Source organism: Lutra lutra, chromosome 4 (genome assembly GCF_902655055.1).
Source record: "Lutra lutra chromosome 4, mLutLut1.2, whole genome shotgun sequence".
NCBI classification, from domain to species: domain Eukaryota; kingdom Metazoa; phylum Chordata; class Mammalia; order Carnivora; family Mustelidae; genus Lutra; species Lutra lutra.
In genome coordinates this window covers 96,665,003-96,676,589 of record NC_062281.1, presented here as the reverse complement: position 1 = coordinate 96,676,589, position 11,587 = coordinate 96,665,003, and the positions used below count along the sequence as shown (strand labels likewise).

The following is an 11,587-nucleotide window of genomic DNA, read 5'->3' as shown; positions in this document are numbered from 1 at the left end:
ACTATTATTTTTCTCCTAGATCCTCATTTAGCAGGTTGTGACTTGGCTTCTTCTGGGGCACCACTCCCTCTCAATAGAAACTCTTATATGTATGCGGTAACACTATTATACTTCTAGTCTCAGGTACCCTGGGTGTGAGGCCTGGATCCACCACTGGAGTCCTATATGGCTAACCTGAACCAACTCATCGAAGTTCTATTAAGTACCATAAAGTCCTGGAATTGTAGCCGTCAGAACCTAAATTGTTCTCGCTAGAATGACACATGAGTAGTTATAAATAGTGTTTGGTAACTGCAAATATAGAGGGCAAAGAGAAGGGAAATGGTCTCCCTCTGCTATGAACTGCTCACAGACCATATTAATGGAGCATCACTTTTGGCTTGTTATGAAGAAGGGATATAGGACCAAGGTATTCATAAATTTCTTATTTGAAATGTTGTTTAGGGTTTTGGGTAAGGGACCTTCTAACTGAACCTGCTAAGGATACTCTTTAGGCCAGAAGGTTAGATTTGAACCGAAGCGGTAAGATAACACTGAAGGTCAAGTTATGACTTTGAGAAGATGCAGACATATAATTTTCTGGGGGAGCCATACCTTTCAGTACACATAGGGGCTCCTGTAGTGATAAGTGCAGGGCCCCCTTCCAGGCTGAGATTTAACTGCTTTGTCTCAGGAAACAAGGCTTCCTGCGTGTATCTGTTTGACCCTCTTCTAAGAGCAGACTTCCAAGGGCTGCCTGCCTGGACCCCCGTCCTTATTTTGTCATCATCTTCAAGGGAGTCCAAGTACACAGCAGTGAAAACCAATAGACAAAACAGTGTGCGATTTTGTGCTAAATTGCGTGCGTAGACCAAAAAACAAGAGTAAAATCATGTTGTATAAAACTGCTCAGAAACAGCTTCATGGGGAAAGAATTTTTGCTGGAGGGGAGGTAGAATGCAAAAAAAGACAGTAGAGAGCATTGCTAAGGCTCCTGTTTCTGTGACAGTTAATTCTCACTCATGGCTTTCATACTGAAACTCCTGGAGATGACTGATGTGAAAGAGGAAACAAGACAAAGTCAGAAGGAGCAGGAGCTCAGGCACATTGTAAGACAGTCTGAATTAGAGCAGCCCGTGGGATGTGTGGAGACTTCCCCAGCCGGAGGGAGATTGGGAATTCCGTTTCATCAGTGGAACCGAAGCATACCATGTATGCCGTGAAGCTGAAGCTTTATTATGCAGTATTGAACTGTGCACACCCTTTCCCTCGATTAATAATGCACAGATTGAGGTCACTGTGCACTTAAAACAAATCTTCAAACAACCTGGGGATAGCTGGGAGCTGATACTTCACCTTGAAGTTTGACTTGTTTGGTCAAATGTGCCTCTGGCATCAGATTTGAGCTTCTCCAGATGTTTGTGGTGTGCCATATTCTGGTTCTTTTTTTTTTTTTTTAAGATTTTATTTATTTATTTGACAGACAGAGATCACAAGTAGGCAGAGAGGTAGGCAGAGAGAGAAGGGGAAGCAGGCTCCCTGCTGAGCAGAGAGCCCGACGTGGGGCTCTATCCCAGGACCCTGAGATCATGCCCTGAGCCGAAGGCAGAGGCTTTAACCCACTGAGCTACCCAGGCGCCCCTCATATTCTGGTTCTTGCACTTTAGCTGATACAATACGTTTGTCTAATGCATCTGCCATGTGCTCAGGGACAAGGCCAAAGAATGAACCTGGGTTGGGAATGTTTATTCTCTTACAGTTTGCTTTTTCAGTTTGGTTCAAAACTGGTCCCTTCTTGCAAAAGGCTGATTGGGACCAAGCTGGAAATACAGCAGGGAAGAGTTGTTCTGAATGTCCCCTGAGAATTTGCCCTTTGCCAATTAAATTTTCTATAGATTTTATCCCCCTACCAACTGTCAGTGCAATTTTTGGCAAGTCACGTCATCTGAGGACCGCAAGTTACATACACTTCACCCTGGGCCTCTGGGTCTTCATTTGAAAAGTGAAAGGACTAGGAAAGATGATTTTGAGGTCCTTTGCCTCTAAGATTTGAGAATTTGGTAATTCCTGAATAGTAAACATCAGGTTTTTTGACACCAGAGCAATGGGTTTGTTTACCTGTATGTGTTCTCCCAAATATTACCTGCCTCAAGCCACTGAGATCTTTCCCAGATGCACACAGGGCAGGCTGGCAAAGCCTATGGAGTTTCCTTAAGAAAGTAGACCTAGCCACTCCTATTTATTATCTTTTCATTCAACAAACATTTATTGAAGGTCTGTACATGCTAGTTGCTAATCTTTAGAACTTGACCCATGGCTTTTTATCCATCTTATGCTTACTTTCTTTGACAAACCAGGCAGACAACAGTATAGGAAATGTGCATTTAATCATTCTCTTGAATGGTCAGAACTCAAAAATCTTAAGTTTTCTATAACAAAATGTAATACAGTCATGGTGGGTCCAAAGTGCCAGGGAGGCAGACCTCAAAATGTGAAAAGTATGGAAAGGGGGAGGGGTGTGAACAACACATTCTTTTCGATCAAAGCTTTATTCCCCGGACATTTCAAAGGCCCACTGCCCCTACTTTCAGAAGTCTCTGTGTGTTTCAAGGAGGGGACATGTTTTTGTTACCTTCATTGGAATTGTGACTAGTAGGGTCCTGAGATCAGAATTCGGAGCGAGAGACATTGAGATAGAACTCAGGCAGCTCTCACAGAACCTAATTTGTACCTTAGAATGAAGGGAAAGGAACCTGCTAGAGATGACCACATCAGGAATTCCTGGCTGCCTGAGCTCTGGCTCTCTGTGCTGAGACAACAGCCAAAGAGGCAGAGGATAGTGCCTATCTGTAGGAAGCAAACCGGTTTTGTTAGTTCCCTTTTTTCTAGATCCTTTTGGAGAACTGACATTTGGGGCTGGGTAATTCTTTGTTGTGGGTGGATAATGCTGTACATGGTAGGATTTTGAACAGCATCTCTGGGTTCTATCCATAACATTAGCACCCTCCCCTCTCCCCTGAGTTGTGCCAATTAAAATTGTCTCCAAACATTTTCAGATGTCCGCTGTGTGTGGGGAGGAGTGTGAAAAATCACACTGGGTGAGTCCTACTGCTCTAGATGTTGTTGAAAGCTGAGGTTATCGCTGTCCATGCAAGATAGCAAGTCGGAGCCTGACACTTCATGTTGACATAATGCCGTATACAGCGATGACGAGAGGTCCTTTCCTAGACCATTCAAGGATGCACGTCATCTGAGAAATCAAATGGCATTTGTTTGTTTAAAAAGAAGATGCTTGGATAATTTGGAAAACCAGGGTGTCCCAACTACATGTTTTAAGTTACAATTATGACCGTGCCCACATTTCTTTAGCATTTGTCAAGTGGGAGGAGATTCCAAGGTACTTTTGGCAGCATCCTAAGGAAAGGTGAGTTATTTGACCCATCACTACCTCTGAATTGTGATGTGGCAACTAATTAGCAGCTTCTTACTATATCTACTGAGGTTTAATTTATGGATTATAAAATGTGGAGGTATTGCAAGTCAAAACTTTCTGGGAACTTAGAGCAACATTATAGCAATATAAAGATTCAGAGACAAGTCAGAGGCAATATCCCATCCTCTCAATCCCTGGATGTTGCTGGCGAGGGGTGCTGGTTAGTAAGGGGAGGTCCCTGAGATACAGAGATCCACTTGTCTCCACTTGCAATTGACTTAGTCCTAACACATATCCAGTTCAGATGAATTATGTTCCCAGCTTTTAATATATGTCTTTGAAGAGAGATTTATCTGGTTCATATTGGAGTCTTCTGTGGGTTGCTTTTGACTTTTTTTTTTTTTTTTTTGCTTCTTGATCTTATTTGTTCATTCCAAACCTCTAGACATGAATTCATTTCCCCCCAGAAATACAAAACTAGGCCATATCTTACTGTGAAATAGTTCTGCAGATTCCTGGGATTCTGAAAATAACACAAATAGGATGTCTTTACAACCATTCAGTAAACATTTATGGAGAACCAGTTGTCTCTGTTCCTGTATGAGGGTATCGTTTGTTCAGAGATGGGCTCATTTTTCTGTTATTTTGATGATGTTCTATCAAGAGCACATGCTACCATGGGTTGCTGGGGGAAGAGATGGCTTGAGTCTCTTCTTCAGGAAGGGGATCATGCTTAGAGCAAACAGGAACAGAGAGATGAGCCAGGAGCAGTCTCCTGGGTAGAAGTAGAAAGATGACTTCTGCTTGAGTGTCCAACCAAAGAATGTATGTGACCTAAAATGTTGTGCTCAGCATCGGTTTGATTCGCAACCCTCCCAGGAGCTCCCTGGGAGTAGTCTGAAACCACACCCCCTTACTTGTAGGGCAAGGAGAGACAGAAGAAAGAGGCAGGCCACTCCAGGCCACTCCAGGTTGGTGGGTGGCAGTTTCAGTAAGCAAAGGTCACTTATACACGGGGCTTGTCCTGGGCACCAAGAAGACAAGTACAAGTACATCCTTACAAGTCGTAAAAGTTAATATAGGGGCCATTACTAGGTTCCATCACATATACTGTGCAAGGTGTTCTCAACACCACAATATTATCTCAAGGCTGTGTCCTTGGAGCAGCCTCTCGGAGCGAGACAGACAAGTGGGATCCTTGTCCCAAGGACAGGGGTGGAGGTGAAGAGCACCTGATCACCTGGGTCTAGCTCATGAGTCAACTGACAGTCACATCTTTTCAATGACCTTCCCTCACAGTTCCTTATGGTTTTACAAGTAATGATAATGATCTACTTATTTATTTTTTAAGAATTGATTTAAGGTTATGCCTCTGTAGTTGTATGGAGAAAGAGTTGGGGTTGTAGCTAATCTGATAACCGTATATAACCTATGTATACTATGTGTGAACATGCTTTACATGCATGTCATGGCTTTTAAAAAAGGCTGCCAATTACTGCTCAAAGGGAATACAAGATAGAGATGAATAAGCCGTACTTTATAGGTCAGATTATCTAGTTGCAGAATGTTAAAAATTCATTTACAGTGCCGTGGGGAATCAAGGAAAGAAGAAAGTGTTCCTTTTCTGCTAGTGGGAGCCTCAAGGGAGCGTTTCCTCAGGGCAATCTCCCTCCGCTGAAAACCATGGAGGTGGGAACTGGTGGGTTTCCTTATAAAGAATCCATTTTCTGTGCTGCACTGTTGTGTTTGGAGAACAGGAGAAAGAAGGAAAAGCGGTCAACAGATCTTTGCCTGCCCTACTTAACAATCTGGGCAAGGAATATACGTGCCTTCAAGAGTGTAAGATATCATGAATTATTCATGCATGCCAAGAGGATGTGGAAGAAACAGACCATCGGGAGAGTGGGCTATAAGCTGGGAAGCACTTAATTGAAATGGGTGAAGGAAGTGTGGCTTTGAACTGCCAGCGAGTCTAGGAGACTTCCAGGAAGGGCAGTGAGAGAGGGAGCAAGGCCAGAGAGCGGAGCAGGCAGCTGAGAGAAGCAGGAAGCACAGGGAAAGAAACTCAAGAGAGCTGGGACCACATGGCTGAGGACTTTGACACCAGAGTGCCCAGGGAGTCACCTTAGGTTCCAGAGCAAAGGAATGCTGAGATGAAAATAGCATTGGAATAAATTTTTTTGGGGGGGGGCATCTTATTTCCTATCAGTGGATACAGGGAGAGGAAGAAGCAAGTACAGGGTTTTAGAACTAGGCCGTGTGTGAAATAATGGAGGCTGGATTAGGGTCGGTCTGAGGGACAACCCAGGAAAATGCCATGGGGCCTGGTAACAAATGAATGTCAAGGATAGAGGGGGTTGGAAATAGCTCTAAGGTTGCGAGCCCGGATGCACTGTGGTGATGCCACTGAGTCATCGGGTAGTGCTGGCTGGAGCTTCATGAACTCAGCCACACAGACTCCATACAAGAGGAATATTAGGGGAGCAATATCCTACCAATAATTGGAGCCAGAGGACTGAAGTGACAGAGAGAAGTCTCAACACGGGGAGCCAGCTGGGGAGTCATCTGTCAAACTTCTGGTCAGTAGGAGCTTTGTTGAGGGGCTAGGAGGAAGTCACTTGTGTGAGTATATGCGTGTCCTGAGGCTTTATAAGATAACCGTGAAATCCAGAGGAACTCTCAGGGCTAAGCATCTCTTTCTCTTTCTCTTTTTGCCTTGTGGCTAGATAACTTGGTAAAAGAAAAGATGTTTGAATTTGCACAAATATTTGACTTGCAGAGTTGTTTTTGCTGTAAGTGTATCGATGAGATCTACACTCTTTGTTCACACATATTTACATATTTACCTTTCACAAGACCAGGCATTATCAAATGTTTCTTTCTGAGGCTGTTGCTGGAGGTTGTTTGACTCTTGTTAGGAACACAGCACACACAGATCCAATCCCCACACCATTCGTGACTCATCTCACCTGTCATACCAATGACTTTGCATGTTTCTGTGTGGCCAGAGGACATTATTTTAGCATCAGGTAAGGGGAGAGAGGCAGGAGTACCCAGCTGATGGCAAAGAAAGAAGAGACACCCAGGGACGCCTTTGAGTTCAGCAGCTGTAGGTGACTCCGCCTTTTAATCTCAGAGTCTGCAAAGGGAGAGAAAAAAGTTCAGGGTCACAGAGGAAAAGCTGGATGTCTTCTTCACGTGGCTGCTTGGCAAAGAAAAGTACCTGAAGAACAGAATAAGTTGTTTCTAATACAACTTTTTACCCCCATTTGGGGGCAATTTTGTACCCTATTCTCTACCTTTCTGTAACTGGCTTAAAATCAGAGCTTTCTCTTTCTTCAAAAGAAGTTCCATTCTGTTATCCACTCCCATGAACACTCAGCCAAATGAGAAACTAGACCAATAAAGAGATTGTTACTGCTTACCAAAAAAAGAATAGGGTAAGCGGTCATGGCCAGTCCTTGGTTTCAGACACATTTTTTTTCCTGTAGGCAGTGACCTTTACAGGTCTGGGTCATTTGCTTCATACCACTACAAGGCGATGTGAAAGTATTGTTCCCATTTTGAAGCCCAGAAAGGGAGAAGTGAAGGAATGAGACCACTCTTCTTTTACTGTATTTGCTGCTTAGACAATCCAATCTCATTTAATTCATTTCAGCTTTGACTTTTATTAGCTGTGTGACCATAGGCAGGTTATTCAACTTAAACGTGCCTCATTTTCTTTACCTAGAAAATAAGGCTAAGATGATAGTGGGCTTCACAGAGTCGTTTTGAGGGTGTAAAGCCCTGAGGTACAACAGGACCTCGCATGTAATAAGCACCCAACAGGTATCACCTGTAACAATAGAGGGACCCCACTCAAGCCCAATAAGCATGACTTCCATTAAGCTGACCGTCTCCAAACCCACCTTCTTAGTCTGAGCTCTGTCCTGAGTTCCACATCTGGATTTATGGTTGCCACTGTATATGTCCATTAAAAACTTAATTATTCAGTAAATATTTTGGGGCAGCTGCTGTTGGGGTTCAAAAGAGTCCAGTAAGTAATACCCTTTTCCCCACCTGAGTTCTAAACCAGTTAAAGGGTAAGACAACAAGAATGAGGCAACTTGGGGCGCCTGGGTGGCTCAGTGGGTTAAGCCGCTGCCTTCGGCTCAGGTCATGATCTCAGGGTCCTGGGATCGAGTCCCGCATCGGGCTCTCTGCTCAGCAAGAAGCCTGCTTCCCTCTCTCTCTCTCTCTCTGCCTTCCTCTCCGTCTACTTGTGATCTCTCTCTGTCAAATAAATAAATAAAATCTTAAAAAAAAAAGAATGAGGCAACTGGAAGGCTGGTTAAGTGTGATAATATCACATAACCACTTATCACTGGTTAAGTGTGATAATAAAAGATGAAGCTTTATCTGCAGGTAGATGGGCTGCAGCCCAGACCTTCCCAGTGACGGGCAGCACCAGACTGGGGCAGGCTTCCTGCTGCAAGGACAGATTCTGCTTCTAGGAACTGATGGCTTGGGGGAGCAGACTTTCTGAGGGTTAGCTGGAGAGAAAAGGTAAAAGGAGCCAAACTCTTTGTGTCTAACTTCTTCTACTAAGGTCACTAATCAGATAAATTAACTCCTCCCGCTCTGGGGAGGAGGGGAAGAAGGGAGATGAGAGAGCCTAGAAGGGTTACATGGATGGGAATCCTTTCTCGTGGAAGGAAATATGTAGAGGAGGGTTGAAGTTTATGGGGAGAATGCTGTCATATGCTGGGTAATGTGTTGTAAGCGTTGGACATCTCTACCTACATGCACGATGGACGCCTCCCGACTCCTCGCCAAATCCTCAACTCCATGTTGCTTCTCCTATTTTAATTTTGGTTTGCTAGCATCACTAACCTCCTAAGCACCCGGGGTAGAAATATCAGACCCATATTGGCTTCCTCTTTCTCTTGTCCTTCATATTTGTGTCACGAAGATGATTTTTTTCATTAGCTTTTGATTCTTCCTCTTTCTTTTCCATTGCCATTCAGTTAAAGCCCTCATCATTTCTCCCCTGGACCACTCACATAGGCTCCTGACTTTATACCTTCCTATTCTAACAAAACCATTCTCTTCTCCAAAGCCCAGCTTGAACTCTGCCTCCTCTACTCAGCCAGTCATAATTAACTATTCTTTCCCCTAGACACCACATCTATACTGGAATTCATTCCTCTTAGGACATTTAGGCTATTATGCTATTCACCTCCATATCATCGGACTTAAAAATTGCATTGTACGTATTTAGCACACAATAGATACTTGCTGAATGAATGACCTAAATTAGAAGTAGAGTCCAAGAACATAGGATGTAAACTCCGCCATCTCATCCAATTGTTTAAAAAATACACTTACTTTGTATGTGGCAAAGCTAAATAAGTCGGAGTCGGACCCTAAGACTTTTAGTCTTCGGATCGAAAAGTCTTCTCAAAGGCAGGCTGGAACCAAATATTTTCTGAAATTTGAGCTATGTCTTGCTACCATATTGTATTTAGTCCTAGCACTGATACATGGGACACTTGTCCTAACGTATTCAATGAGCATGTATGGAAGAAGAATCTGCTCACTGAATCAAAGTTGTGCTCAATTTCTGTGGTTTGTTCAGTTATTATCCTTTCCATTGGAAGGCATTAGTTATACAGTTTGGGGATACTTATTGAGATTTGAACTGAGACACTGCTATTAACACCTATCCTTCTAAATGCCCAATGCTTCATTTCCCCCTTTTCTTCAGGGAAGGCCTTCCATCAGGTTCTGCCTCATTGATCTATGTGTGGGCAACTGACCCAACTGGAGCCTTTCTGAGAATGTGGAATAGGACTGTGGGATTAAGGCTCACTCTTGTTACTCTATTGAGTGAGAGAGACTATTAAAACTAGGAACTCTTCGGAATCACATTCTGCCCTATAGACTAAAACAGAAGAAATTAAATTAGAGAGTAACAAGAGAATAAAGTAGAGGGTTAAAAATCCCAATGGAATTTAAATTCCTGGTTCCAGCAGTTCCTGAAACCAAATTGTGCTTCCTGTTCTTGGTTTCATGAAATGTACTAATTCTCTTTTATTGAATTCTCCATTTAGCTTAGGGTTATTTGAGTTGGTTTTTTGTTACAGTCAACTAAAAGCATCCTATTCACTAGTTAACAGTTTGTTCCTCAGGATAGTGGAAGAGCTCTCTTTTTCTCATATGTATGATTTTTTTATTAGATACTTTTTTATTGTGATAAAAAACATAAAATTTACCATATTTATCATTTTAAGTGTACAGTTTTAATAGTATAGTATTTTTATATTAGTATAGTATATTATATATGTAGTATATATAATAGTATAGTATATTTTATAGTATTTTATAGTTTTAATAGTTTTAACCATATTCACATTATTATGAAACATTTCCAAAATTTTTTCATTTTAATCTGAAACTCTATACCGTTAAACAACTCCCTTTGCTTTTCCCTCCCCCACAAGCTGCTGGTAACCACCATTCTACTTTCTGTTCCTATGAATTTAATGACTAGAGATCTCAAGTAGAATCAAGTAGAATCTCAAGTAGAATCATATAGTATTTGTCTACCACTGGCTTATTTCACTTAGCATGATACCCTGAAAATTTATTCATGTTGTAGCATGTGAAAGAATTTCCTTCCTTTTTAAGGGTGAATAATATTCCATTGTATGTATATACCACCTTTTTTTTTTCTTAAGAGAGAGTGTGTGTCTGAGTTGGGGTGGGGCTGGGGAGGGAAGGAGGGGAGGGCACAGAAAGAATCTCAAGCAGGCTCCCCACCCAGCGTGGAGCTTGACCTAGGACTCTATCTCACAACCCTGAGATCATGACCTGAGCTGAAATGGAGAGCTGGACACAACCAACTGAGCCACCCAGATGCCCCAATATATCACATTTAGTTTATTCATTCATCTGCTACAGACATTTTGGGTTGGTTCCATCTCTTGGCTATTGTGACTCATGCTGCTATGAACATGGGTGTACGATTATCTCTTTCTTTGGGATATATACACAGATATGGTATTGTTAGATCATATGGTAGTTCTATTTTTAATTCTTTGAGAAATTTCCATACTATTTTCCATAGCAGTTGCAACATTTTACAATCTCATCAACACATGCAAAATGTTCCAATTTCTTCATATCCTCACCAATACTTGTTATTTTCTGTTTTTTTTGTTTGTTTTTGTTTTTGTTTTTGTTATTTTTGTAATAGTAGCTATCCTAACGCTTGTGAGGTGATACTGTGATTTGGATTTGCATTTCTCTGATGATTAGTGATATCAAACATCTTTTCATATGTTTGTTGGCCATTTGTTTATCTTCTTCTTTGTGCATTTTTTAAAAATTGGGTTATTTGATTTTTTTGTAGTTAAGTTGTAAGAATTTTTCATGTATTCTGGATATCAGATATATGATTTGCAAATACTTTCTCCCATTTCATAGGTTTCCTTTTAATATATGTACTTTTAAATTAAAAAGTAAGCTGACAAAAATATGATTTATGCAGTTAAATTCAGCAAATATTTATAGGGCACTTAAATGTTCAAGGTATTCCACCTAGTTCTGGGATTGATATAAAATAGCAGTTCTCCTGACATACTCCCTCCACTATAGACTGAATTTAATTCAGCTGCAGTAGGGATGGTCTTAAAAGTCATAATCCAGTCTGTACATTTTCTTGACACTAGCTCAACCCTAGCTTTTTTATACACTGAAGCAGAGAAACTAGGGTGCTGGGCCTCTTGGAGTCCTACTCTTTTAGTCTGGGAGGCCAGTTCAATCTGGAGCTTTCTGATTAATGCTGGGCCAATATTAATGGGATCGTGAGCCAGTCCTAGATGGGCTGAATAAGTCGGAGTTGGAGCCTAAGATTTTTAGTCTTCAGATCGAAAGTCTTCTCAAAGGCAGGCTAGAACCAAATCAGTTTTGGGTGGGGGACTTGGGACATAGATCACCAACTGAATATATAAAAGATGTCAAATGATTGTCATTTCCCCCATTGCTTCACCAAAGCAGTCCTTCTGAGTTAGACAGGGCCACAGAATCCTAAGCACTGATCTCTAGGCATCCATCCCCACCGAGTCCATGAGAAGGCTTACAAGATAAGCCTCATTGTGATTTTTGACCTGTATTCCATAAATATTGTTTCGT

General features: G+C 41.8%; 1 protein-coding gene across 3 annotated transcripts in view; it reads right to left on the bottom strand.

Annotated features, from left to right (window-relative positions):
* Positions 1 to 2,330: 2,330 nt before the first annotated feature.
* The window catches only part of VTCN1 (V-set domain containing T cell activation inhibitor 1), a 57,786-nt gene continuing 48,529 nt past the window's right edge, over positions 2,331 to 11,587 (bottom strand). For 2 of the 3 annotated variants that reach the window (XM_047724628.1, XM_047724630.1), the window contains 2 exons: positions 6,382 to 6,551; positions 2,333 to 3,229 (listed from right to left, as the gene is read on the bottom strand). In XM_047724628.1, the coding sequence (XP_047580584.1) occupies positions 6,427 to 6,551 (125 nt within the window). In that variant the 3' untranslated portion in view covers positions 2,333 to 3,229; positions 6,382 to 6,426. Of the gene's footprint in view, positions 3,936 to 6,381; positions 6,552 to 11,587 lie in introns of all 3 variants that reach the window. The other variant, XM_047724629.1, reaches the window with a different exon arrangement.